The 27,456-nt window shown below is 50.6% G+C and overlaps 2 protein-coding genes, 1 long non-coding RNA gene and 3 other non-coding genes across 12 annotated transcripts; 3 read left to right on the top strand and 3 right to left on the bottom strand.

Moving 5' to 3' along the window:
* Alox12 (arachidonate 12-lipoxygenase, 12S type) lies at window positions 1-11,721 on the top strand. 2 transcript variants are annotated; one of them, XM_027426936.2, is made up of 14 exons: window positions 1-135; window positions 669-870; window positions 1,871-1,952; window positions 2,054-2,176; window positions 2,280-2,383; window positions 2,633-2,793; window positions 3,659-3,802; window positions 4,913-5,122; window positions 7,549-7,635; window positions 7,859-8,028; window positions 8,524-8,645; window positions 11,059-11,159; window positions 11,273-11,443; window positions 11,542-11,721. In XM_027426936.2, exons 1-14 carry the CDS (start codon window positions 1-3, stop codon window positions 11,719-11,721), a joined length of 1,992 nt encoding a protein of 663 aa, XP_027282737.1. The 2 variants fall into 2 exon arrangements, with proteins under 2 accessions (XP_027282737.1, XP_035303702.1); XM_035447811.1 differs by having other exon boundaries at window positions 3,659-3,816; window positions 4,927-5,122.
* LOC118239154 lies at window positions 9,543-18,567 on the bottom strand. The gene is made up of 3 exons (XR_004770776.1): window positions 18,385-18,567; window positions 13,665-17,304; window positions 9,543-11,547 (listed from the first exon to the last, which is right to left on the bottom strand). It is a non-coding gene; the product is annotated as an uncharacterized LOC118239154 (long non-coding RNA).
* Window positions 16,147-18,825, top strand: CUNH17orf49 (chromosome unknown C17orf49 homolog). 6 transcript variants are annotated; one of them, XM_027426940.2, is made up of 6 exons: window positions 16,147-16,278; window positions 16,437-16,531; window positions 17,067-17,168; window positions 17,828-18,015; window positions 18,229-18,333; window positions 18,567-18,825. In XM_027426940.2, exons 1-6 carry the CDS (start codon window positions 16,258-16,260, stop codon window positions 18,569-18,571), a joined length of 516 nt encoding a protein of 171 aa, XP_027282741.1. In that variant the 5' UTR covers window positions 16,147-16,257; the 3' UTR covers window positions 18,572-18,825. The 6 variants fall into 6 exon arrangements, with proteins under 6 accessions (XP_027282741.1, XP_027282740.1, XP_027282742.1 ...); XM_027426939.2 differs by having other exon boundaries at window positions 18,563-18,825; XM_027426941.2 differs by lacking the exon at window positions 17,067-17,168 and having other exon boundaries at window positions 18,563-18,825.
* A 70-nt stretch (window positions 18,826-18,895) lies between these two features.
* Window positions 18,896-18,975, bottom strand: Mir195 (microRNA mir-195). The gene has a single exon (NR_105159.1). It is a non-coding gene; the product is annotated as a microRNA mir-195 (primary transcript).
* A 206-nt stretch (window positions 18,976-19,181) lies between these two features.
* On the top strand, window positions 19,182-19,306 carry Mir497b (microRNA mir-497b). Its single transcript, NR_162767.1, has one exon. It is a non-coding gene; the product is annotated as a microRNA mir-497b (primary transcript).
* Window positions 19,197-19,277, bottom strand: Mir497 (microRNA mir-497). The gene has a single exon (NR_105246.1). It is a non-coding gene; the product is annotated as a microRNA mir-497 (primary transcript).
* Window positions 19,307-27,456: the final 8,150 nt, after the last annotated feature.

Genomic DNA, 27,456 nt, shown 5'->3' with positions numbered 1-27,456 from the left:
ATGGGCCGCTACCGCGTCCGAGTGGCCACTGGAGCCTGGCTCTTCTCGGGATCCCTCAACCGAGTGCGGCTGTGGCTGGTTGGGGCGCATCGGGAGGCGAAACTGGAGCTGCAGCTGAGGCCGGTGCGGGGCAAGGTTAGCGGGCAAAAGCTGAGCCCCCCCCCCCCAGTGTCCGCGCTGGGCGTGGGAGGCTGGCAAGGGACAGGAGGCTAGGGGCTGTGACAGCAGGACCGCAATGGAGTTTTGTGGAGGGACGCGGGGCGTGAGGTCAACTACTGGCCTGGGCTGGTCTCCTTTCCGGGACCCGGACCCAGGCATAAATAGCCCCAGAGCCGTCGTAAATTCAGCACTTGTGGTCAGACCTGAAGCTGCTCGGAGCTCCAGCGTGGTGGGAGCTCAGTGAACAAATGAGACAGGTGATGACGATGCTCCAGCATCATCAGCTCAGATCTCTGGTCAGCGCTCTGCAGTCTCTGGTCTTCCCACAGAAACGGGACACCTTAGACCCACCAGACAGGTTAGGGGTGGAAGAGGGAGGGAGAGCCAGAGCGAGGTGTGTTCTTTGACAGCTCTCTGAGGTAAACTGAGGCTCCACAAAGGGCGGCTCCGTTTCCCGAAAGGCTTCTCCCAATTCCTGCTACTAAGTCTGGCGAATCTGGTCCCCACAGGAGGAGGAATTTGACTTCGATATTCCCGAGGACTTGGGGCCACTGCAGTTTGTGAGACTGCACAAACAGCACTGGGTGGTGGACGACGCCTGGTTCTGCAATCTCATCACGGTTCAGGAGCCCTTAACAAGTGCAGAGGCAGTATTCCCCTGCTACTGCTGGCTGCAGGGAGAGGGAGTACTGAGCCTGCCGGAGGGTACAGGTGAGCAGGCAGCATCTCACCCTGCGGAAGTGGGCGAAAGGGGAATGCTGGAGGTGATGTGTTGGGGGGGGGGGGCGCTAAAGGAACCTCAAGAAAGGACGGACAGACACTGGTACAGTGAGTTTCCAGGACGCACGTGAGGAAATGGAAGAAGTTAAGAATTCCCCCAAGTGTTTTCCAGAATAAGTGATATTGCAAATGAATTAAAGAGGGAAATAAGCGATCTGGAGATCCTGTTTTCCTAAATAGGAGTAGGTCACAAAACTGTGGATACAAACAGAAGCAAAGAACAACAGGACGAGTTCTGCGATTCAGAATAAGTTAGGGCACCGGCAGGTGAAGGGTTCACAGAGCAGGTGATGGCCAAGGAGCAACAGTTATAAAGGGATGATGGACAGCTGGTTTGATTGGAGTAGTGAGCACCACCTGGCAGGAGAGGGCATGCATAAGAACTACAAAACTTCAAATATTTGCCATGGCAACCAGGAGAAAGATGTGCAGAGATGAAGGAAATCTGGGGTGGTAAGGGTGGATCTAATCGAGGTGACAGTGGGGACAAGTCAGTAACTGCAGAGCTCAGGAAAGTGAAACGAGGCAATGAAAGGAAGGGTGAAAGTGTACAGACGTCTAGGGTGTGAGATTAGCCAGAGCAACACGGAGCAATAGACAGGTGTGGTGTCGGCGACCAAGATTTTCTCACCTTAATTGGGGCGAATTCCCTCCAGGTTTAGCCATTGGTGAAATAAGGTCAGGTAGGAGATTAGACACGTAAGGAACAAAGACACATGGCAGATATTTGGTCCAGAAGGAAGATGTGGGTTGAAGTCGGTGAAACTGTGAGCACAAGAACCAGATGAATGTCCAGGGATCAGTCAAGTGAGGCAAAGCCACAGAGATAAAAACAACGGAACTCAGCAGAAAGCATGGGCTGGCTGCAAAAAGAGCAGGGGACAAGTGCTCAAAACCAGACAAGAAATACAGCTAATTCTAACTCTCCCAGCCCGCCTGGCAGGAGACAATGCCTCGGATGTCTTCCAGAAGCATCGAGAAAAGGAGCTGAAGGAAAGACAACAGACCTACCGGTGACAGTCTACCCACAGACCTCCCAACTGCCCCCTCTCCCTGGCCCACCCTTAATCACTTATCTCGATACTCTCCCTGAAGTGCTATCCCCAACTTCTAGCTGGGCCACCTGGAAGGAAGGCTTACCTCAGACAATAGCAGCAGACTGTAAGGATGACCTACCTGTGAATATGAGATTCCATGAGGAGAAGAGGCTGGACTTCGAGTGGACACTGAAGGCAGGGTAAAAAAAAAAATGGCTGAAGCTCATGGCATGGGAGCTGGGAGACCCAGGTGGTGTATAGAGAGGAGATAAGGGTCAGATGATATCTTAACACCTGTCCTAGGGTTCTGGAAATGCGTCTCAAACGTATTTACACCCTGTTGAGAAGCTGGAACCGTCTGGAAGACTTTGATCAGATCTTCTGGGGCCAGAAGAGTGCCTTGGCAGGTCAGTGGCTCCCCCAGATCTCCATAACATCCCAGTGGTCCCTTTTCATTGAAATGCATGGTTCCCGTAGCTCCTCGATAAATTAAAATATATTATGCCTGATATCCTCACAGAGGCCTCAAAAACGACAAAAATAAAAATGGCTGAGCATAGGATAGTCTAAATCCCCAAGGTCAAATGTGAGGAACAGAAACATCTAGGCTGAAGTAAATTCCCTCCTCCTTTCTGTGCCTTACCCCTGCACCACAGAGAAGGTTCACCGCTGCTGGCAGGACGATGAGTTTTTTGGCTACCAGTTCCTCAATGGTGCCAACCCCATGCTGTTGAGACGCTGCACCTCTCTGCCCTCCAGGCTGGTACTGCCCTCTGGGACAGAGGAGCTCCAAGCCCAGTTGGACAGAGAACTCCAGGTACCTTCCTCCTGCCTGGCACTGTTCTCTCATTACTAATGTGTAAGACCTAGTGAGACGCCAGCGGCAAATGACAGTAAAGGAGGCACCCTTGGTGCATGCCTTTTTCTAAGAAAAAAATATCTGAAAAGTGGCAATGTCATGTAAAAGCTACAAGGGGCTCCTTATGATTAGGGGAAAGAGGGTGGATCCTTACCGCACAGGCTGAGTTCAGAGACATTAGGAGTAACGACACTCTCGAGGCTGTCGCTTTTCTGGATCCTAGTGATCTTGGTAGGGGAAAGGGCAATGTCTGTGTTGTGGAGGGAGGAGATGCAGGAGATGTTCTGGAAAATATTAGAGAGCTGAGTTTGGGAAGGATGAACTGGTCACCAGAAGGATAAGCCTATGCACACTGTGTTCAGTGGCAATGGCAGTTCAGCGAGCTCTGGGGAATATCCCTCAGAGTAGGTGAGATTCTTATAGAGCAGAGGAGGTGTTGCTGAGCTGATGGGAGCCAAGAGCAGAGAGAAGGCGAGGGATAGGACAAGGGATTGGCCATCTGGACACAGAGTCAGGTTGATAGTGCTTGTGCTACAAACTGGATTGAGCAGGTCTATTCTGAACCCAGATCTGCTACAGAAATTCCCATACAAGACATCTGTTTTCATCAGGTGGCTTTTGTTTTGCGTTGTTGTTTGTTGTTATTGTTTCACTTTAAGATTAGAGGAACTGGACCAACTAGATACTGTAGCTCTCTCTGTCAATAGAACTCTAGGACTGATGGATGACAATGACAAGAAGCTGGAAACAATGTCTTCCCTTTGTCTTGGCCCCTCTATATGTGAACTTTGAGCTCTAAAAATGGATGCATTCCTTTTTCCAGAATGGTTCCCTGTTTGAAGTTGACTTTATCCTGCTGGATGGAATTCCAGCCAATGTGATCGGAGGAGAACAGCAGTACCTGGCTGCCCCCCTTGTCATGCTGAGGATGGACCCCAATGGGAAGCTGCTACCCATGGCTATCCAGGTAAGGCTCCCTAAGTATCTCATTCCTAACATTGTTCTCTGTCACTTAAACTTCTGCACCCAGAAACCCAGTTTCTAGGTGCTTGGCTCCCAGACCACATCTCTTCTGAGAGCTTCCTCATTTCATTGCCTAATCCCCCCAAATGGAAGGGCTTGTTCGTGAGTCACCACCAGCACACAGAAGGTATGGTGGTGCATGCCCATACTCCCAAAACTCTGGAGGCAGAAGGATCATGAGCTCAAGACTACCCAAGGATACATGACAAGTTTCGGTCCAGCCTGAGCTGCATAGTAAGATCTTCAAACAAACAAAAAGAAATGGCCTCTTGAGTTCTCATCCTATTACCAGCAGTTCTCAGATATTAGTATGCTTCTGGGTCACTTCAAACCCATGTTATTAAAAACGTGGGTTTCTGGGTGGGGGGGTGTAGCTCAGTGAGAGTCACTCACCTAGCATGCACAGGCCCTGTGGGGGGGGGTTGTTAAGTCCCACCCGCAGACTTTGTGGTTCAGGGTATCTGAGGTGGATCTAAGAAAGTGCTTTCTTTACAAGTTCCAAATTAATGAGGTTAAGTAGCTGAGGACCACACCAAGAACCACTATTAAATCTGTGTCCTCTGCTCTATATGTCCGTTGTCTCTTGACTCTTCACCTACACTCCCATCAGTCATTGACCAGCACTGTCAATAATCTTACATCTCCACCCTGGAACTCACCATGTAAACCAGGCTGGCCTTGAAACCACAGAGATCCATCTGCCTCTGCTTTGTGAGTGTGAGAATTAAAAAGGAACACCACCACACCTGGTTCACGTCCACGAAGCTTCTGCTCTCCATCCCATCACCCGATCTCTGAGCCCCACCACATTCTTCTCACACCACTACTAGGACCTGGTTTCTGCACCCCTGCTTCCCATCTCTCCTGCATTCAGTCTGCCCATCGTGGCACAATAGCTAGGAAAGCAGGGTGATGGGTCTCTCATTCTTTCTACTTAAGTGTAAGCTGCTGGAAGGAACCCATTTTTGCTTAGTTGTCAATTTCCCCGGGGAACTGTGTCCATGTCATACACAGAGGGGGAGTTCCCTAAATACTCAATTTCTATTTCTTCCAGATTCAGCCTCCCAGTCCCAGCTCCCCAGCTCCAACATTGTTCCTGCCCTCAGATCCTCCACTTGCCTGGCTCTTGGCTAAGATCTGGGTTCGAAGTTCAGATTTCCAGCTGCACGAGCTCCAGTTCCATTTGCTGAATACTCATCTGGTGGCTGAGGTCATCGCTGTTGCCACCATGAGGTGCCTCCCAGGACTGCACCCTATCTTCAAGGTACATACAGACTCTACCCTCTGTCTGTCTCCCTTAGAACCCAAATGAGATGTTTTGAGACAAAGTCTCTGACTAGACCTGGAGATCACCATTTTGGCTAGACGGCTGACCAGCAAGTCCCTGGAATCTACCTGTCTCCACCCTCCACAACTCAAAGGAGGTAGATACAACAGCAAAATCTTCATAGCAATCTCTGGGTGAAGGGGAGAGGGTTGCAGAAAACTGTATCAACACCTTGGAACTTATTTTAGTCAAGCTGAGTCATTTAGTGCCTCTTCAGGACTATTATAAGGGAGATCTCAAATTCTCAAACATCTGACCGTGTCACAGTGGACTTACAATACAGATGAAACACTGTCAACTGGGAGTGGAGAGAGTGTTACTCCTTCCTTAGAAGACAAGTGGCTAAGAACCAACTAGGGGCTTGGACAGTGGATAAAATGCTTGCCACTCAAACATGAGGATCCCAGTTTAGATCCCCAGCACCCATGCAAAAATCCAAGCATGGTGGCTCATCTGTAGCCCCAGCAGTGTGACGATGGGAGGGCAGAGGGGAACCAACTTCCAAAAGTTGTTCTCCAACCTCCACATGGGCACCATGACACGCATGCACCCATACACACACACACTCACATGCAACTAAAATAATATAATGAAGATAAAAAGATTTGAAAAATCTTGACAACATGTCACATATAGAGAATATGCCAGACAAAAATGGTGCAAGTGTCAGGGCTAGTTTAAGGGCAAAATGAGGTGTCTGTTTTAGCCACATGGCAAATAAAGCATTGTCTGAGTATTTAAGTGAGGAACAGGAACACAGCAAGGAGAACAATTAAATCCCTCCAGCTGGGTGCTTCCATCTGCCCACCCAAGCCTGGCCAATATAGCTGTGACCCCTTTGGTAACACAGGCTGATTAATTGTCTCCTGGATTTCATTCATGCCACGATGCCATCTGCACCTGCATCGCCTACTCAGTGTGTATAGTTAAAGCCTATGTTCACACTTGAAATTTTCCCTCTGGCTCAGCCTCCTTCTGGCTCCATCCACCCTAGCAACTACATCCCATGGCAAACTTGGCAAACTACTGTGTATCACAGGACACACAGGAGGGCTCAATGTGCCAATGCCCCAAGGACCACCTCTGTGCAGAATCTGTACTTCGATTGTCAGGGTCTAAATCCTACATCTGACCTTGATATTTTCCAAATGTCCACTTTTTTGCTTTGTTTTGCTTTTGAGTCGGGGGTCTCCTACAACCTAGGCTGGCCTCAAACTCTCTATAACCAAAGACTTCCTTGAGCTTTTCTGATCCTCCTTGGTCCACCTCCTACATGCTTGGATCAGCGGCATGCATCACCACACCCAGTGTATGGAGTGCTGGAAATTGAACCTGGGAGCTTTGTGCAGGCCACCCAAGCATTTTACCAACCAAGCTACATCTCCAGCCTAGATGTGCACAGGAGGTCTGTTAGGACTGTTAAAGGATAAATGACATCAACTGTAATGTGACACACACTAGATGCTTTCTAAAAAGTTCTTGCCATTTTTGTTCAGAGTTGTTCCCAGACATCTTTTCTCATGTGACTTGGGGCATTCTATGGCATTCAGAATCTTGTGTGTGAATCTCAGACTAATGTGAGCTGCTTTGATGTCTCAAAAGCAAAGAGATCATTTGAGCTATTCCTGTGTTTGTCATAAGCAATTTGGGTAAATGCCAAAATTAGACAAAATACAAATATCAACTGTGTTTAAAAAAAGAAGACAAAAAGAATGTATGAGGATAAGGTAGATTTTTATAACAGCCAAGGAAAAGGAGAGAGGAGACCCAACAGTACCATCAAGGCTGGGGGACAGAATGGATGCTGTAAGCTCTATAAGCAGACAGCTTCATATAGCCTCCCCACAAGCCACTTCTAAAGAAACCCAAAGAATGGAGGTGCAGTTTTGATAAGGAATACACAGGCTAACTTAAGCTAGGAGGATATAAATGATAGAATGTAAGAAAATCAAAAGGCCCTGAGTCCCTAAAAGACACCACACTCAAAGTGGAAGAGAATGAGTAACAGCTACTATTGGGAATCCTTCATGTAGACAAACACCTCACCTACATAGTCACACAGGCTACAGCTTCCTCAGATAAGAGCCCATTATTGCCCCCTGTTGGCAGATGGGAATATTGAATATTAAATAGAAATTAACTTGGCTAAGTATCAGAGTGGTAAGATGTAGGTTGAAATTCTAGTCACCATGGCTCTAGAGGACAACTCCTGGTGAATTTAAAGAATATGAACGAGTGATCAGAGTCCAGCCTGTCAAGGTAGCAGCATGAATGAAAGCATCAAGAGGACGGTAAGACATTACACTTGGTGTCAGAACCTACAAGGAAGATCTCAATACAGTCCCCTTTAATCCCCACCCCAGCTCCTAGTTCCCCACATTCGTTACACTATGGAAATCAACACACGAAGCCGGACCCAGCTCATCTCAGATGGGGGACTATTTGATCAGGTAAGAAGGATGTGGTGCCCCTAACCTCCCAGCATCCACTAATAGTCTGAACACTTGGGGACGACAGACCGACTTCCATGAAAATCTCAAGCCTTAACCTATGAGTCCAGTCCATTCATATACATGACTTTAAATCCGAAAACTCCATGCCTGAGCACCATATAGCCCTTGGCTCTCTGTTTCTGCTTCCATCCATCAAGACTTGTCAACTTTCTTGTTCCAGGGAGTGAGCACAGGTGGAGGGGGCCACATTCAGTTGCTCACTCGGGCACTGGCACAGCTGACTTACTCCTCCCTCTGTCCCCCTGAAGACCTGGCTAACCGAGGCCTGCTGAGAATCCCAAGTGCCCTCTATGCTCAGGATGCTTTACAGCTCTGGGAAGTCACTGCCAGGTGAGTGAAAAGGAACCGGTGAGATCTGGCTTGGGGCAAAAAGTATCTCCCCAGAGAGGGGTAAGGAACAGGTGGAGTCAGTTGTCAGGTTTAAAAGCAAAGAGACTAGAGTAGGAGAAGGACACAGATGAAGAGAGCTGTTAGAGCAGAGGCTGGGGGATCTGGAAGAACCAGGGTTTTATCAGGAGTGACTAGCAGTCATGTGTAGATGTGTAGGATGACTGGCTTTTATCACTTTTCCTTACCTCAATCTACCCGAGCCCTGGGTGTAACTTAATCACAGGATGCTTGCTTAGCATAAGCAAAGCCTTCACTTTGATCTGTAATGCTGCAATAAATTAATTACTTGAATTCTTAAATGAAAATTAAAACTTCAAAATACAAATCTGGTAGGCTCCAACCCAGGCACAGTGAGAGCCAGCTGAGAGGCGGCCCCAGAAGAGAGGTCCAGAGGTTGGAGCCTCTGCTCTCAGCTCAGCTTCCTTCTCTGGGCAGGTACGTGGAGGGGATGGTCCACCTCTTCTACCAGAGTGATGATATCGTGAGGGGAGACAAAGAGCTGCAGGCCTGGTGTTGGGAGATCACTGAGGTGGGACTGTGCCATGCCCAGGACAGAGGTAAGATCTGTCCCAGCGACAGGCGCCCCTCCCCAGACCTCGGGGACAGAACTCCCTAGTCACACCTCCCCGTCCATTCTTGAAAGCATCCTCATGCCTCCGAATACCCAGAACCATCCCTATACCCAGGTTGTCTTCCTAAAGAGGCCCCGTCCACCAGCTCATTCTCAGGTTCTCAGCTAGAGCAGAACCACAACCAGTGACTTCCAACCTGCTGGGGCTCATGGAGTTCTGCGCCCATGGTTCCCTGTTTTTCTACCTGGAGACATAAATGGGAAGATTTTCCCACCAAAGCCCATCATGTGTCACCGTGGCTATCCCTTTCCTTCCTGCCTGTTCGGGCACGCTGCACATTTGCCAGACTGCAGTGTCATTTCTGGATGCCCCCTCAACGCTATCTGCATGCTATGGCTCCAGTCCCCATCCTTGGGGCTCAGGTTTCTTTGGTTGATCTGGTCCTCAATCTCCAGCTCCCCTACCCACCAGCCAGGGTGCAGTCATTACTCCAGTCAGCCTCCATCCTCCCCCCTCAACTCCTGAAAGAACTCACCTTTCCTGGGCCATTTAAACACAAGGCCTCCTCCTGTCTGGCTTTGAGGTTTCTTTCAGTCACTGCCCTCCATAGTTGAGACTACCACCTTGAATCCCACCCACTGCTTCTTTATGGCATAGCAGTGCCACCATGGCAAGACCCTGCATGCAGCAAACACCTGTGCCCTGGAGACAGCCTCTCCTTGGGGAAGCAAGGGGTTCTCTCTGTTCTGATCCTTTGGCTTCATGTGTCCAAAAAGGCCCTTCTTCTCCCTGGCCATCTCCTCAAGCAGTATCTACATCTTGAAATTTATCATAAATATTCAGCGTCTTTGTCTGGGTTGAAATAATGAAGTGAAACAGACAGTGTGGCTTAAACATCAGAAGTTTATTTCTCACCATTCTGGAGGCTTAAAGTCTGAGGTCATAGTGCCAGCATGTTTGTGTTCTGGTGGGTGCTCTTCCTGGTGACACGGGTGACTTTCATGGTACCACACGGCAGAGAGAGAACAAACTAGATCTCTGTCCTGCCTCATAAGGACAAGGCCATTACTCATGAGAGCTCCAACCTCATGACATTATAACCTTCCAAAGACTCTTCATGCCCAAATACCATCACACTGGCAAATAATTTCATAATATTAACTTGGGGGTGGAAACACAAACATTCATTCCATACCATAAATATTAACTTTAACCTCCACAAATAGCTTCTCAGCCCCTCCTCTCTATTCTCTCTCAACTCACTGAGCCCACTTTTGCCTAATTTTCCTGTTGGACTTAGAGGAAACATGCTAAAATTAAAATGGGTAATAGAATAGCAGTTGGGAACCTGAGTTCAAAGTCAACCTCTGTTTGTCCCGCTACTAGGTAATCTTGAGAAACATTTAATCTCACTGGCCTTTGATCTTCTTATCTAGATAACAGGTATAATTATATATGCACCAGCTCAACTCAAAGCTCCCACACACACTGTAAATAACTGGCATGAGGTAAGCTCAGGACTTTGCTGTTTTCAGACAGGGTAATTTAGCCTAGCTGGGCCTCAAACTTACTATGTAGTGAAAGCCCGCCTTGAAGTCATGCTCTTCCTGCCTCAGCTTCCTAAGTGTCGGGGCTACAGACATGTGCCACCAGGCCTAGCTTAGGACTTCTCTTACTCTCCATTGTGTAACTAAAAGACTATAATCCCTTGTTTAGAAATAGGAAGAAGCATCACTAATTCCTAATCAACTAGGGATAACTGATTGCCCAGCTCTTAATCTTTCCACAATAACAGTATCTGTTATTTGCGGGGCACTATTTAAAAACAGATGATTTTGATGCTTTTTTTTAAAGACAGGATCTCACTGTGTAGTCCATACAGTGGTGTAGACTGGCCAGGAACTTTATATGAAGGCTGGGCTGGCCAGGAACTCACAAGCCTCCTGCCTCTGAGCTGGGATACATGCACTACATCCATTGTGTGGATGGGAAAAACTGGCATGTGGAGAGGTTAGGTAATTGGTCTAGTGCAGTGGTTCTCAACCTTTCTAATGCTTCAACCCTTTAATGCAGTTCCACATACTGTAGTGAACCCCAACCATAAATTATTTTGTTGCTACTTCAGAACTGTAATTCTACTACTGTCACAAATCACAATGTAAATATCTGATGTGTAGGACATCTGATATGGGACTCCTGTGTGAGTCAAGACCCACAGGTTGAGAACCTCTAGTCTAACATAACCACAAAGTAAGTAATTAGGCCAGTATTGGAACCTATGTCTGATACAAATATATCTACATGAATAAGAAACCACACATTTGCTCTAACATACAGACCATCCTTTTTTCTCCTCTTACTGTCTGTAATGTTTAAACCCTGCTCTTTTCCTGGCCAGGTTTCCCTGTCTCCTTCCAGACCCGGGCTCAGCTCTGCCATTTCCTTACCACGTGTGTCTTCACATGTACTTCCCAGCATGCTGCCATCAACCAGGGCCAGGTACCAAGAGCTCAGGGCCCAGAGAGCAGGCTCTGGACCCTGGCACATCCAAGGGAGAGGTGGGGATTCAAATCGTAATGCTTGGGTTCTAGAGCTACAGTTTTCTTCCCCAGATGGACTGGTATGGTTGGGTACCTAATGCTCCATGCACAATGAGGATGCCCCCACCCACCAACAAGGAAGATGTGACAATGGAGATGGTGATGGGGTCGCTACCTGATATTCAGAAGTCCTGTCTTCAAATGACCATCACATGGCATCTAAGTCGCCTCCAGCCGGACATGGTGAGTGAGATCAAGAAGGGGGAAATAACAGTGGGGGGGCAGGTATCATGTGAGGGGCTGGGTGTCTTCAGGCTGGAATCTGACTCTTTCCACCTCAGATACCTCTAGGACAACACAAAGAAAAGTATTTCTCAGATCCCAGGACCAAAACTGTGCTGAGCCGATTTCAAGCAGATTTGGAAAATTTGGAAAGAGAGATTACAGCCCGGAATGAGCACCTTGACCTGCCCTATGAATACCTCAAGCCCAGCCACATAGAGAACAGTATCACCATCTGAGCCTGAGTTGCCGGCACCCAGGAGAATCCCAGGAGCTCTAGGGCTGCCACTGTCCTCTTGAGTCTGTGCCTCCTTACTTTTGCTGCTAAGACTCAAATTCCACATCAGTACCACAGGGCATTAAATGCTCTGCTAAAGAGGATGGTTTGGTCTCTGTGGGCCACACCCTTTCTGCCTCACTACTTAGCTCTCTCGAAGTACCATTAAAGCAACCACCGACTTCATGTGTGTGACTATGTTCCAATAAAACTTTATGTATGGACACTGAGATGTGAATGCCACATGTCACCAGATAGTATTTTGGCTTGCTTTTTTCTTCCCCCCATTTAAAAACAAAAACAAAAGCCAGGTGGTGGTGGCACTCACCTTTAATCCCAGTGCTTGGGAGGCAGAGGCAGGTAGATCTCTACAGAGTAAGTTCCAGAACAGCCAGAGCTGTTACACAGAGAAACTATGTCTCAGAAAAACAAAAACAAAAGAAAAACAGGCAAGTGGAAGAAAATAGAAGTGCTTTGCTTGATGGGTATGCACAATTTCAGATTAGATTTGGTCTAACCTCACAAAAACCTCAGCCCTAAAATTCCAGTTTCAAAACATCCAAGAGCCAGGACTGCCGAGAGGAAACTTATATTTCTGGATGAAATAAACTATTTTGGCAAATTCTCCTTTACCAGGAACCACATTTGGTGGCCAACTTGTAAATTGACTCCCTTCCTTGACAATTTCTCTTCTACCCCTACTTCTCCGATTCCAACACGTATCCTGAATAGCCCTCAATGGTGTTACTGGCCCCAAATAAAAGACACTTCCCCAAATAGCTTCCTTCCCTAACAGCCGAAAACAAAAGAGGCAGAAAAGCCTTGTTTCAAGCCCACTTTTCCTGCCTGCTTAACACCTGGTAATCACTATGTGCTTCACAAATTCTCTTTCACACAAAATAAACAAAATGCCTCAAGATTCTAGTCCATGACAGTGTTCCTCTGTTTGGTTCTGAGGTCTTGAGATTAAATGTATTCTAGAAATTCTCCTATGGCTATTGTCTTTAGTAGCATGTGTACACCATTCTCAGTGCAAAAGTTTTCTTCCCCTGTGGCCTTGAACTTGAGCTCCAGCCCTGGAGAGGAGGGTTGTTCTTTAAACATATCTAACTACCTAAAATAATTACTATAAATATGTTTCTCACTAATATTTCCAAATTTGTTTTGGAGAGGAAGGCCTATTACTTTTACATTTTGTGGTGGTTTGAACGAGAATGGCCCCATAGGTTCATGTGTTTGAATGCTTGGTTAACGGAGAGTGAAACTGTTTGAAAGGGTTACAGGATTAGGAGAGGTTTGGCCCAGTCGAGGAAGTATGTCACTGGGGGGTGTGCTCTGGTTCCAAAAGACCATGCCAGGCCCAGTCAGTCCTGTCCTCCCCAACAAGATTAGGGTACAGCTCTGCTCCCACCGTGATGATAATGGACTAAACCTCTGAAACTATAAGCCAACCCCAACTAAATGGTTTCTAAGAGCTAGCTGCCTTGGTCATGGTGTCTCCTCAGAGCACTGGAACAGTGATCAAGACACATCTCACGTCCTATCTTACTCAAAGAGCCTGCAGCTTTTTTAGTGGAGAGAGAAACAACAGCGACTTTTCGTGTATTTACTCTTTTCTCCCCCACACTTAGCAAGCCCACTTGCCTTCATAATGTGTCCAATGAGTCTGCTTTTCTAGTCCATATATTTCCTGAACGTGGCATTTAGAACGATGCTTTATTTCAAGTGTAGCATTTCCAGGGTCAAGAAGTCCGCAACTATTTAAAAGCGGTCCTTCAAGCAGGATGATAAGTCTTGGGAAGGGACTCTTCCTTTTTCCTCTCCAAGCGTCAAAGCATCTTTCAAAGGGAGCCCTGGATAGAGGCGACAGAGCAGCATGCCGAGTAATCCCACCGTCTCGCTCACCGTTTCCCCCATCGCAGAAGACCACCGGAGAGTAAGGCATGTGTATATGTGTGTGTGTGAGTGAGGGGGGGTCAGACGATCCCCCAGCTTCCCGACGTAACAGAAACAGTCCATTACTCAACTCAGAGTTCCGGTTAGACTCTTTCCAGACGCCGGGTTAAAGCTGATCATGTGACCTGCCAAGTCGGTCACGTGAGATGCTTGCTCCTTCCATTCCGAGACGCGGGGGTAGAAGAAAAGGAAGAACCGTCAATCAGGCCCTAGTTCCGGCATCGCTCACGTCCCTGCCACCTGGGTCAAGGAAGTCTTGTAGAGACGCCGCTTCGAATTCTGACGCGCGGCATCCTTGGCCGAGGCTTGGCCCGCCGAGTGGAGCAGCGCTCTCTTCCAGCCTCCCCCTCCGAGTAGTCCGCGCCTAAGACCACGCCCCCTGTCGCTCGGCGCCGCGCAAGTCCCCAAATCCAGCTCCCTGTCCCCGGCGTCTCCAGGGCTCCCTCTCGCCGCTTCTGCTCCTCGCTCAGTCTCCGGAGCGCTCTCCCTCTCCCTCCCTCCCTCCTCCATGGCGTCCCTCCTGTGCTGTGGGCCTAAGCTGGCCGCCTGTGGCATCGTCCTCAGCGCCTGGGGAGTGATCATGTTGGTGAGGAGGCTGCCCGGCGAGAATCGGAGCGGGCCTGAGGGGCTCCGGGGGTGAAGGGTTGGGAGGCCAGAAACCCCCAGACCTTTGGAAGTAGCAGACAGATTAAGGGTCTGGCTGTCTAGCCGCTGGAAAACGAGACGGAACTTAGATCGCAAAATTGGGAACTAGAGCGAAAGGGTGATGAAGCAGGACCCTGGGGATGGGAGCCAACGCCGGTAAATTTGTCGACCCCTCAAGGTAAACGAGAGCTAGGTCCCTGAGACAAGCTTGAGTGGAATGGAGGCGAGCAAGAAGGGTGCTTGCTCCCGAAAATGGTAGCTGAGGACTTGCTTCTCCAGGGTTCTACCGGCCCTCATTTTCAAAAAATGTGAAGTGTTGGGTTTCCCTCGTCTCTTCCGCCTAGTCCCATGATAATGACGCGCCTTGGAGAGCTGTTGACTGTACTTGCTTGTACCCAGCCACTCTTCCCAGTGTCCTACCTCACGACCTATTCAGATGGCTGAGTCCGAATCCAGCCACAACCACCCTGCTCCGAGCCCTAAGGAAGGGGCAGGTGTTGGGCCAACACTAGAAATGGGAGGAGCGTAGGGAGCGACCCAGGGAGAGGTAAGGTGCCAGAATTTGACAACCTACCTATTCCTTTGTTCTTCCAGATAATGCTCGGGATATTTTTCAATGTCCACTCTGCTGTGTTAATTGAGGACGTTCCCTTCACAGAGAAAGATTTTGAGTAAGTGCTTGGGTACTTAGGCGAATCTGGGTGCAAATGAGAAGTAGCAGGGTCTAGGCTCAGAATCATGTAGGGGACGCTGCTGAAGGCTGAACGTCTGTGGCCCTAGGTTGGGGGACTGCAAGAAGAGCTGCTCTCTATGAAGCAGTTCGGGTAGGAAAGAAGAAAAGATAAGAATGAAATAAATGAAACTAGAATGGAAAAAAAAAAAGAAAGCAGTTGGGTGGCAAACGCGTGCTTAAAACGCAAGGTCCTAGGTTCAATCTCCAGCGCTAAAAACGCGCTTAGGAACAGTCTTGCAAGCCAGACTTTCGTGGCCACCCCAAGCCCACCAGCTTAGACGAGGCCTCTTCCAATATTTTGCCTTCCCGCGCCTTAGTCTACCTCCACAAAAAAAAAAAAAAAAAAAAAAAAGATCGCATGATAGAAGTCCTGCCGTACGGTTGTCAGGAAGCCGAATAGAAATCAAAGCGTTTAGTGTGGTGTCTGGTGCAAGGTACGTTGGATGCTCTGAGCGACTGACATTTCCCTGCCTTCTCGCCACCCTCCAGGAACGGCCCTCAGAGCATATACAACCTGTACGAGCAAGTCAGCTACAACTGTTTCATCGCCGCCGGCCTCTACCTCCTTCTCGGAGGCTTCTCCTTCTGCCAAGTTCGGCTCAATAAGCGAAAGGAATACATGGTGCGCTGAGCGCAGCCCGGTGCTCTCCCTCCCCGCCCCGCCCCTCTATTTAAAGACTCCTCAGCCCCAGTCTGTCCCACCCATCTGGCGTCCTCTGGGACCGAGTCACCCTGGCGAGACCGCATCCCTGGCCCTGCAAATTCTGCTGTCCAGCCCCTGGAGGGGACCGGGGCTGACCCCGCCCCGCCCCGCCCTGCCCTACAATAAAAAGAAGCGGTTCCCCTAAGCTTGGTGTCTGTGTTTTCAGGGAGAGGGCGGGCCTGGGCTAGCAAGACTGAGCGTAGCCTCAAGGAGCAGTCCCGACCCTCCGACGGAAGTGGAATGAAGCCAGCCGGAAGTGAGGCGACGTCTTCCATCTCGTCTTCCTCCGCATGGCGAGGCGACCTGAGTGACGGGGGAGAGGTTGCGTTTCGGCCAATCGGCCGCAAGGAGGGCGGGACTTCCTGCGCGGGAGTCCGAGCGGCCGGCCGCCCGGCTCTCCGTGGTTTCCAGCTCGCGTGGTGGTAGCGGCGGAGCGTCTCCGTGAGGAGGTGCGCGGGGCCATGACGTCAGCGTCCACCAAGGTTCGACCTCCCTCGCGGACTGCGCTCCCTGGCGGCCACGGGAGGGTGGGCCCCCTGCCTGGTTCCCGGCTGGTGCGCGCTGGGCGGGGGGCGGGCGGATCCGAGGCTGGGGTGGGACGGCGCGCTGCCGGCCTCCCGTAATGCTGCTCCGCCCCCAGGTTGGAGAGATCTTCTCTGCGGCCGGCGCCGCCTTCACGAAGCTCGGGGAGCTGACTATGCAGCTGCATCCAGTATCGGACTCTTCCCCTGCCGGGTACGTGAGACCAGCCTAGGACCTGGAAGCCGGGAGCAGGCGCTTGGATTCAGTCACCGACACGACCCTCTCTAGAGCAGGGAGATACATTAATTCCTCTGTGCCTGGCCCAGCGTAGTGTAGTTGTTAATCATGGTTGAACTAGTGAATGACAGGTGAAGAGGCTACCAGGTCCACAATCCCCCGCTGCAAACCGACATACTGTCTCCCACCCACCCCAACTCAGACTGCTGCTACACATCCTTGAAGGGTTCTGTTTGAAAGGCCCCTACTTGTTGCATTGGTTTCCGTGGGTTGTTTATAGCAGCTGTTACATGATGAAGAGAGATGTTTTCAAGTGGCTCTGGATGCAATTTCATGTGGCTAGCGGTTTGTCCCCAGGGCCTTTCTTAAGGAGATCCTCTCTCCGAATCTTTGAAAGGTGCCCTAGAGACTAGAGGGAAGAGGCTGCTTGACTGTGGACGGAATAGCCTGTGGGCTGGCCCCACACACTCCTCCTTCCATTTTTGCTATCACCCTTCTCCCCTTCCGACAGTGCCAAGTGGACGGAGACGGAGATAGAGATGCTGAGGGCTGCTGTGAAGCGATTTGGGGACGATCTTAATCACATCAGCTGTGTCATCAAGGAACGGACAGTGTGAGGGAGGGTGGCTGGCAGAGAAAGGGGAGGGGTGGGCAACTTTCTTCTCCTTACCCATTGTTCTTCCTCAGAATCCCCTCAGCTCAGCATCATTCCTACTTTGTTGCTAGTTGTGTTAGCATTTCCTTGAAGGCTGAAAGAATATAATAACTGTGGCAGTTGGTCGGAAGTTCAGGAAATGCGATGGTAATTAGGACCTTCAGAGAATTTTATTTTCAGGTGCCCAGTTACTCAATGGGTGTGCTTGATGATGAGGGTTCCATAGCTATCTATATAAATCCTTTGAGACTAGCATTTCTGGGGATGCATTCTGAACTAGTTAGCTGCCAGCATCTGTGAAAAAGTCTCAGTTTGCCTTTATATCACCAATACATACCTGGTGGCCTTACACATCCAGACATCTCTCCTAAGGTTCATGAAAAGGACCTTTCTGGTTGCTCTGTTCAGGGGCTCCAGTCTCCATAACCCATCAGCCCTAAGTGGGTACAAAGCTGCTAAGGGTAGGGGAATCCTTATTTCACATGGATTAGGGCCTTGATCTGGATATTTGTGAAGGAACTAGGAGTCCTTCAGAGTGGCCCATTATTCCCCCCCCTTCCCTCTTCCCTCAGCTTCTCTGGTGACAATCTCCCTAATCTGCTTTCTCTTATCTTCAGGGCTCAGATAAAGACCACTGTAAAGCGAAAAGTATATGAAGACTCTGGCGTCCCTCTTCCAACTGAGTCACCTAAGAAAGGGCCCAAGAAGATGACATCTGGGGTCCTCTCCCCTCCAACTGCCCCTCCACCCAGCAGCTCCAGTGTCCCTGAAGCTGGGGGTCCTCCCCTAAAGAAACAGAAGGCTGGTGAGGGCTGTGGAGTTGCTGCCTAGGGTAGGGGTTAAAGGTCCTATCTGAGATTGAATGAGAGAATTGGGCCTGGGTCAAAGGACAGATGATTTGTGTGCTCAGGTGTCATTCCAAAACGGGCAGAGGGCTGTGTAGAGCATGAAGCTTTGGGAAACTGGGACGAGGGAGAGTAGTCAGGAAACCTAGAACCTAGCCTATGCCCCCTCCCAGATGTGACACTCAGTGCTCTGAACGACTCCGACGCCAACAGTGACCTGGTGGATGTTGAAGGGCTAGGAGAAACTCCTCCAGCCAAGAAACTCAACTTTGACCAGGGTAGGAGTCCTCCTCCTCCCACACTGGCTGGGGTGGGGAAGAAATACTCACCTGGATGGTAGGGGAGGGTCCCAGCAGAAGCCCCTTTGTCGTGCAAGGGCTTCAGACAGAAGATACTCAGTGCAGGGGGTTGGGTCAGCTAGTAATACGATGTTTGAGGAGGTGAGGGTTTTCTTGGAAACATATTCCTTGCTTGGTCCATCTCGGTCCATTTTACTTCCTGTTCCAGACAGCCTGACCCTGGACTCTGGCCTTCTCTCGACCTCTGCTGATGCTCCTCTACTCTCCTGCTGAGCCTTCCACCTCTGACCCTCACTGTTCACCGTGGACCTGTGGATCACCTGGGACTCTAAGCAAGGACTGCATGAGAGAGGGTCAGAAAGCCACTGGAGCTGTCCATCTTGTTCCCGATAAACATGTGCCCGCACCCTCTGACCTCCGTCTGATGGACATTTTTATACAGAAAATTATAATAAAGAAATTCTCTTAGCATGGTGCTGCCAGCTGCTGTTCCCTCTCCTTTCCTTAGCCCTCGGGGGCCAGCCCCTCTCAGTAGCTCTCACCACCCTGCCTGGAGCAACACAGCCAATATTGGCAGACTCGCTTCCCAGTGCCAATATTTCTGTGCTGCTAGAGCCAGGAGAGCTGGGTGTGGGCAACAAAGACTCTACTTTGCTCTGTGGGGCAGAACTTATTCCCGGGGTTTCTGACAAAGACCACTGGGGTTTCTAGAGGGGCTCTTTCCAGTGTTTCATACTCTCCCGCCCCACCTTGTCAGAACTCCCTCACAATACCCCAGATGGGTTTTTTTGTGCTGCTTCTCCAGGGTGGCCTCCCTGGGCCAGGCCTCAGCGGTGCCTCCCCCACCCTCGCTCTAACACCACAGTGTGGTTTGGACGTGGCCACAGTGCCGTACAAACCACAGTGTGCTGCTGGGGCGGGAGCAGGACTTGGATGGGTTGAGAGGAAGACAGCACAAGACGGTGCCATGAAGACCCCCCACCAACCATGAGGCGATGGAGAAGGTGTGAATGGCAAACATGGCCCCCAAAAAGGTTAGAAAAAACCAGGGTAGGGTCCTGGGCGATGAGTTCAGTGTGATAAGCTTGGAACATTCTTCACCTCTATAGGAATTCAGCTCTGGGGATCCTTAGAACAAGGCCTGGGGAAACAGGGAATGACTAGGGAAGACCAACAAACTGCCTCCCGACAAAGGCAAGGACCTAAGGCTTCCTGTGTCCATTCCTCCCTCCCTAGGTCAGAACCCAAGAGAAATGCTAAAAGAGACAGGGCCAAGGACAGCAGGGTTGGGAGTTGGCAGTCCAGAGGTGGTGGGGCTGGAACACGGTTGAGAGAGGGGGGCCGGAAGTCACCCTGGGCCCTGGGCCTGCCACAAGATGGAGGCCAAAGGCAGGAAATGGAGGCCAGGGAGAAAGGGGAGCAGCAGAGCCCAGGAAGAGGCCCATCTAAACCTAAGGGCCAAAGTATCCAACCCCAAGTGCTGCTTCCATTCCCCATGGTCCCCCAAGACCCACGCCCCACCCCCAGAACAACACTCATTAGCCCATTCACCAGGCCCAGGCAGGCAGGCCCACCCCTGAGAGCCACGTTTAAGCAAAGACAAACATGTCTCTCCCCACCCCCAACCCTAGGCCTTCCCTTAGCCTTTCCCTCCTGTCCAAGACCTGATTTTAAAAAGAACCTCCCAGAAGGCAAAAGTTTCTTCTGGAAACTAAAAACAAAATATTCTATAATACCCGAATATTAATTTCCCATCTCTCATCCCACCCTTCACCACCACCAAGCTCCGACACACCCCCCAAAACTCTTAGCAATCAAAAGAGCTAAGATGGTGTGTGTAAGCAGTCTTTTTAGGGCCCCTGAGGATGTCAGCCCCTCTCCAAGACTACTACCATCCTCTGTCAAGCCTTGCCAAGGCCTCCTTCTCCTTACACCCTCTAGAACCCCCAAACAACTGCTGCCCCCAGCTCCTATCTCAGCAAAGCTTTTGTGGGGGTAAGAAAATCAAACACTATCCTAATGTCTGGGGACACTGGGGGGCTCTCAAGTCTCAGACTTTGGTTCCAATCTGGGGGGCTACATCTTAGGGGTACAAGAGAAAGGTTCTCTGGTCATCCCCCTAATTCCAAGAGTTACAGAGCCCAACCCCACCCCAGCACGCACCTCCAAACCTCCCCCCCAACCGCCACGTCTCTCCTGAAAACAGGGGACACTTTCCTCCCCACTTACCTCAGCTACTCTCCCCTGAGATCCTGGTCCCCTATTTTGAAAGGAGCAAATTTTGGGGTGCATCCCTCACATTTGGGGTGCAGGAGAAAAGAGCCGCCCCAGTCGCATCGCTGGCCTCCTTCCTTTCAGCTGGCTCAAGGACTGGGGAGTGCCCTGGGGAGGGGGACCCCCACAAGAGAGCTCTGGAGGGGTTCCTCCACTCCCAGTCAGAACTGGGGACACCCCCCCAAAACCCGTCCCAGCCCATCCGTCTCCAACTCGGCGGGAGAGGCAGCTGCAATGCCCCAGTCAGATTCCCCCAACACTACATTCCTCACCCCATCTAGAGGGGTCCCGGGGCCCCCAAAAAATCCCAAAAAAATCTAGGATGTTGGGAAGACGGTTCTGGACTAGCTACCCAAATTTGGGGTCCTTAGATACCCCCGTTTTTTCAGGAAAATTCTGTCTTTCTCCTGCCTCCCGCCAGCCCTGCTCTGTCCCGATGCCAATTTTGGAAGTCACTCCCTCCTTCCTCCTCCCCGTTTCTCCAGGCCCCCCCGCTTGGGGGCTAGGGTCCAGGACACCTGGCTTCCAGACCGGGGGACACTCTTTAGAGGGCTAGGGGCCAAGAGGTCAAGCTCATTGCCCCTGTCTCAAGGAAGCAGGAAAGCCCGATCCTCCCCTCCCCTCCCCTCCCCCCTGGCTGGTCTCGGTGGTGGTTTAGGAAAGCCTGGAGGACTGGAATCTGCCATTGCTATTGCACAGGCAGTTTTTTTTTTTTTTTTTTTTCCTTGGGTTGGGGGGGTGGGCGGTGGGAGGGAGAGAGGGGAGGAGAGCCGAAGAGAACAGGGACCTAGGCGGGAATATCTGGCCTGGTTTACCCTCTAGCCCCTGCTGCCGTTAGGAACCCCTCCCCCCCTCAGTTCACCCTCATTCCTAGTCCTCTGTCTGCTTTCTGTTTGGGGCTTTTATACTAAAAACTCAGGGTGCAAGAATCACCTCCTTGTAGCCCACTACAGCCCCTCCTTGCCAGTTTTAGCAGCACTGCATTGGTCAGAAGCACCCAGTTTAACAAGAGACACCCCATTTTCCTCCAGATTTTTTTCTTCCATAGGAAATCGGGGTTCAGAGTGTGAAGCTGCCTTTTCCCCCTTAGCTCAATTAACCAAATACTAGTAAGTCTATGATGAAACATACTGCTTTTTCCAGGCTTCTTCCTTCAAAGCCTCTGCTTATTTGGGGGTTCACTAAAACAGAACTTTCTGGAATCTGGGGTGAGAGGGGGGCTATCAGCAAAAGATAACCTAAACCAGAAATGTGCTCAAAAACAGATGAATTTCCAAATCAATCTCCATTTCACCAAATGTGACCAGTGACAAAACACCCCAAAACTGGACACCCCCAAATTATCCTGGGGTGGTGCTTCTCATAGTCTGTCTTCTGGAAGAGTTTCATACCTAAACATACACAAGAATGTCCTCCCCCCTCAAAATGAGTTTCCACAAAATTCAAATATAACCCCCCCCCAAAACAAGTCAACTAAAAAAGCCTTCAAACTTGACCCTAGCTTCCTGCTCTGCCTCCAACTCAATGTAATTTTTGCCTCCTAAAAGTTCCAAACTGAATTTTATGTCCCCAAACAATCTCATCTAAAACTTGAGACAAGAGCACTCAGAAGGCTCTCTCAGTAGACCAAAATAACAAGATGGACAGTCAAAATCATGATCATCAGGACCCCCCCCCCAACCTTTAAAACCAGCCCTACACTTCCATTAGCTCTCAAGACTAAAAAACTAGGCCCCATGGACTATAACAACATCCTATGGCAAGTAGCACACCAAAACTGACCACATACCTAACTCCATCCTGACATCAAAGGCACCCCTTGATGTTTTCAGCTCCAAACTGGAGGTTAAAAATTGGATAGAGATCAAAATAACCCTGACAAAGGGAAGAGACATATTCATCCTGAACCCTTAGGTTATCCCCAGTTCTCTGCTGGTCTACTGTTTTGTTTGTTGTATGACTGCTCAAAACAACAAACAATAAAAAACAAACCAAAAAATGCCCCCTAGAACAGAAGGGAGAGGAGGGAGGCCTCAGGCCTAGTTATGCAGCTCCACGGTCAATGCTCAGTCATTCCTGGTCAACTGCACATGCCCCTGACCCCATAACCAAAGAGCTCTTGCTTTGCCCCTGGGTTCTACTCTGGCCCCTCTTCTTCAAATGAACCTTGTCCTCCCACCACAAGGCTCCCCAAACAAAATCTAAGGGTGTAGTCCCTGCCTATCTCCTGGATGGAGTACTTAAAATAAGGTTACCGGGTTCTTCCTCCCTCTTCGTACTTCTCTCTTTGTTTACTCAAATAATGTTTATATAATGTTCACTAAAAATTCGCATCTACAGACATCTGGATAGCAGTGTCTATCTAATTAGAAAAGAAAACCCTGTGTTCGCAGGCACAGGACCGCACACCTTGTCCCAACCGCTCCCCTCATTCCAAGACCAATTCCACAGGAGTTCCAGCCTGGGTTTCCTTCGGAGACCCTAACTCTTCTGTCCTCTACCCAGTGCCCCATTAAGAGACAAAGGTGCAGAATAAACTCTCGCAAAGAGAAGGCTGCAGAAGGTTGAAGGCATCCAGCTCCCTGGTCTGAGCACATCTCCAGCCGGGAGACCTAGAGGCGAAGCGAGGCTATAGTGCTCGTCCGCCCCCTCGTGGAAGGATGCGGACATTGCCGAGCTTTGCCTACTTGCCGCGCTGGACCCCGGCGTCCCGCCAAACTCTGAGCGCAGCCGACCGGCGGGTGCTCGAGGCCCTAGTGCGCTAGGACTGACGGAGAGCAAGCAGCAGGGCTTTGGGCGGGAGTCTGTCTCTCTGGACCCCTAAAAGGGTTCAGAAGAGAGTCGGGAGTAAGAGGCCGGACGCCTAGGTCTCCCGAGCGTCTCTCGGTCCCCACCCGGGGCTTTCCCCACCTCCTCGAGGGGAAGCAGCTGCAGGAGCCGTCCGGACGCAGGACAATGGAAGGAAACGAACTAGAAATCATATCCGCCCTCTCCTTACCCCGCCTGGTCGGAGCCCCCTCTTTTGTGGACCCTGCCTGTCAATCACACCTCCTCCCACCGTCTGAGACCCCACGAGAGCCCACTACCGCCTCCCCAAACCCGATACCACTTGGGCTCTCTATTTTCTTCCAGTACATTGGAAAGGGGAGTTTTACGGTATTTCCTTTCTCCTTCAACAAGCTCTAGGCACCCTCTTCCAAAACCCAAAACTCAATTCTCGCTGTCCCAGGTCCTCCGACGACACAAGGCTCCTCCACCTTCCACATTACTAACCTCCTCCTCAATTCTAATATCCTCATCCTCGGGTGCTCATTTAATGAACCAAAGCCCCCTACGAGACGACCACCCCGCGATTCCGAGATACAGCGTTTGAGACAGAGACCCCGCCCCGGGCTCACCATCTGGAGAGCGAAAGAGGAAGGAAGGATACGGACCCACGGGTTCACCCCACCTCTACCCCCGCCCCCGACATCCCGGCCGGATAAAGGAGCCGAGGCCGAAAGAGAAGAGAGACCCCGCCCCCCTCCAGGAGAGAAGCCACAGCCCCTGCAGGACAGGGGTAAGAACCAGACTTTGAAGAAATCAGACTTCTGGGTCCCCCAAGTGGGGTGGGTTTTGTTGCTGGTAATAGGACTTGAATCCCAGAAATTGTGCTAAAAAGAGATGCGGAGTATCGGGTCTAGCGATAGGAGACGCATGGGCTTGGACGGGTGTGGGCTGCTGATCATATGTGGTCCTCAGGCGAGGTCTGGTACCTGTGACCCAGGCGCGCAGGAAAGCAGAGAAAGGGAAGGTAACGGATGAGGTAGCTAGAGTCGAACCAACACACGGCGTGCGCGAGTGTGGGAGTCTTCATGCTCGCCCTCCAGACGGAGGTATGAGAATTTCTAACTTGCTCCAAGAGCTCTGCGATCCAGCAACGGGAAGGAAGAGACCGTTAAGGGCAGAATGAACGAGATGAATTAAGAGGGTCTGGTGATGCTGGACCCGCTATCTGATGGCGTTGGCGCTAGGGGCACCCTGGGAAGAAAACACCAGCAGAAAAGAAAAGGGAATGTGTCTTAGGCATGCCTGGATCCCCTAACTTTTTCGTGGCTGGCGCAGGCCTGGGTCGCTATGGGTTCCACAGCGGCCCCAGAAGGAGCGCTGGGCTACGTTCGAGAGTTCACGCGCCACTCATCCGACGTGCTTGGCAATCTGAATGAGCTGCGCCTGCGCGGGATCCTCACTGACGTCACGCTGCTGGTTGGCGGGCAACCTCTAAGAGCACACAAGGCAGTTCTTATCGCCTGCAGGTTCGAGGGGATAGGGGTCCTGGGACTAACTGGGTAAAGAACAGAGTCACAAGGCTGTTGAGAGGTAATCCAACGCAGGAGGGAAGTTGGGAATAGTGGCCCACACCTGTAATCCAGAACTGGGGAAGCAGAGGAGAGGGGATAGGAAGGGAAGAAAGAGAAGCATGGGGAGCATCCAAGAATTGGGGCAGCAGTGCTAGTGGGGAAGCAAGACTCTAAGGCATCTTGTGTCTCCTTTGGTCTCCCAGCTCCTAACACGGTCCCATTGTCCTCTCTCCAGTGGCTTCTTCTATTCAATTTTCCGAGGTCGAGCAGGAGTCGGAGTGGATGTACTCTCTCTGCCTGGGGGGCCAGAAGCCAGGGGCTTTGCCCCTCTTCTGGATTTTATGTATACTTCAAGGCTTCGCCTCTCTCCAGCCACTGCACCAGCTGTTCTTGCGGCTGCCACCTATCTGCAGATGGAACATGTAGTCCAGGCATGCCACCGCTTCATCCAAGCCAGGTGAAGGAGCGGAGGGTTAGTGTTCTCGGTACAAGTGGTACTCCTGGTATTATGGGCCAGAGCAACGATTAGGAAACGGTGTTAATGGCCATCATACTTTTTCTAGCTATGAACCTCTAGGCATCTCCCTGAGACCCCTGGAGGCAGAACCCCCAAGACCCCCAACAGTCCCTCCACCAGGCAGTCCCAGGCGCTCAGAAGGACACCCAGATCCACCTACTGAATCTCGAAGCTGCAGTCAAGGCTCCCCCAGTCCAGCCAGTCCAGATCCCAAGGCCTGCAACTGGAAAAAGTACAAATTTATTGTGCTAAATTCTCAGACTTCACAAGCAGGGAGCCTGGTTGGGGAGAGCTCTGGTCAACCTTGCCCCCAAGCCAGGCTCCCTAGTGGAGATGAAGCCTCCAGCAACAGCAGCAGCAGCGAAGAAGGACCCACACCTGGTCTCCAGAGCAGGTACAGAATCTATAACTCCCAAGAGTTTTAGAGGCTGGCCTACGATAGGAGGCAGAGCTACTGAGGGTGCCTTCTGGGGATGGGGTTTCAGAGAAACTAGTCCACCTTAGGGATTAGGGAGTTAGCCAAAGGTCAGAGGGGATGTGACTTATTGACCAATATTAGCTCACTTCCAGAAGATATAGATCCATATTTTCCAGGAAAAAAGCAGTGTACCACACACATTCGAGTGCACATGTGAAACCACCCACCCGCCCCCATAAGCACTAATCTTTTCTATGGTTCCTACCATCTGCCCAGACTATCTCTAGCTACTACCAGTGCACAATTCAAATGTGGACCTCCAGCAAATGCCCCCTACCTCTTAACACCCCTGGCTCAAGAGACTTCTGGATCAACTTCTAAGCGAGCTCACCCAACACCAGGTAAGAGTCCTTCTTTCTCTTCTGGCTTCTCTCCTGTAGCTGTTCCAGGTCAACCTGGACCAAAAGACCTGGGGGGGGGGGCAAAAAACAAACAAACAAAAAACTGTTAAACAGTTCCCAAACTTGGCTGCAAAGTAGACCTTTCTGTGAAGTTTTCACCTCATCAGTCAGACTATCTGAGAGTGGGGACGAATCATAAAATTTTTTAAGCTCTCCATGTCCTTCCAAAGAGCAGCACAGTTTGGGAATTTTTGGCCTACCCCAGTCCAGGACTGAACAGTCTGCCCAGAGTTTGGCAGGACCTCTCTGGCAGTCTGTCACCCAGAGTGAGGAAAGAAAGGAGAGAAACAGAAACCTCCACCCACTTGCAAGAACTTTCACATACTGTCACCACCATCGAATTCTATAAGCATACTACTAAATCAGACATACCTTACTGAATATACGGCCATGAGCAAGCCAAGTGAGTCCTCCAGTAGCCTTCACAGTAAATTAGGGATTAAAAAGGCAAGTAAATTCTACTAGTGTACTGTTGTGGATTCACTGGTACCTGGGAAGTCCTCAATAAATAAGATTGTCATTATTCTCCACCCTTCCCAGGAGGTGAGTTTTTCAGCTGCCAGAACTGTGAGGCTGTGGCTGGGTGCTCATCGGGGCTGGACCCCTTAACTCCGGGGGACGAGGACAAGCCTTATAAATGCCAGCTGTGCCGATCTGCCTTCCGCTATAAGGGCAACCTGGCTAGTCACCGCACAGTGCACACAGGTAGGAGGGGGTCTAGTCTTCGTGCCCATCGTTCTCTTAAGGCGATCTGACTGTCTTCCTCCTTACTTGCAGGGGAAAAGCCCTACCGCTGCTCCATCTGCGGAGCACGTTTTAACCGACCAGCTAATCTAAAAACGCACAGCCGCATCCATTCTGGAGAGAAACCGTACAAGTGTGAGACGTGTGGCTCGCGTTTTGTTCAGGTAAGGAGAGGGCTGGAAGGCAAGTGGGAGGAGCAGAGAGGGTTCTGCCCCTCCCCGAGGCGATCATAAGGCTCCTCCCCTCCTCAGGTGGCACACCTACGCGCACACGTGCTGATCCACACCGGAGAGAAGCCCTATCCGTGTCCCACCTGCGGGACTCGCTTCCGCCACCTACAGACCCTCA

The sequence above is a fragment of the Cricetulus griseus genome, chromosome 7 (genome assembly GCF_003668045.3).
Source record: "Cricetulus griseus strain 17A/GY chromosome 7, alternate assembly CriGri-PICRH-1.0, whole genome shotgun sequence".
NCBI classification, from domain to species: Eukaryota; Metazoa; Chordata; class Mammalia; order Rodentia; family Cricetidae; genus Cricetulus; species Cricetulus griseus.
Note: the sequence above shows the minus strand (reverse complement) of the source record. Positions and strands in the feature narration are given on the sequence as shown.

Excerpts from the sequence above, each read along its gene's own strand:
- Alox12 (XM_027426936.2), top strand. The coding sequence starts at position 1 with ATGGGCCGCTACCGCGTCCGAGTGGCCACTGGAGCCTGGCTCTTCTCG. Across the intron at positions 2,794-3,658 it reads AGTTGGACAGAGAACTCCAG|AATGGTTCCCTGTTTGAAGT; the intron begins GTACCTTCCTCC and ends TCCTTTTTCCAG. Across the intron at positions 8,029-8,523 it reads CTCTGGGAAGTCACTGCCAG|GTACGTGGAGGGGATGGTCC; the intron begins GTGAGTGAAAAG and ends TTCTCTGGGCAG.
- CUNH17orf49 (XM_027426939.2), top strand. The coding sequence starts at position 16,258 with ATGACGTCAGCGTCCACCAAG. Across the intron at positions 16,532-17,066 it reads TCGGACTCTTCCCCTGCCGG|TGCCAAGTGGACGGAGACGG; the intron begins GTACGTGAGACC and ends CCCTTCCGACAG. Across the intron at positions 18,016-18,228 it reads CCTAAAGAAACAGAAGGCTG|ATGTGACACTCAGTGCTCTG; the intron begins GTGAGGGCTGTG and ends GCCCCCTCCCAG.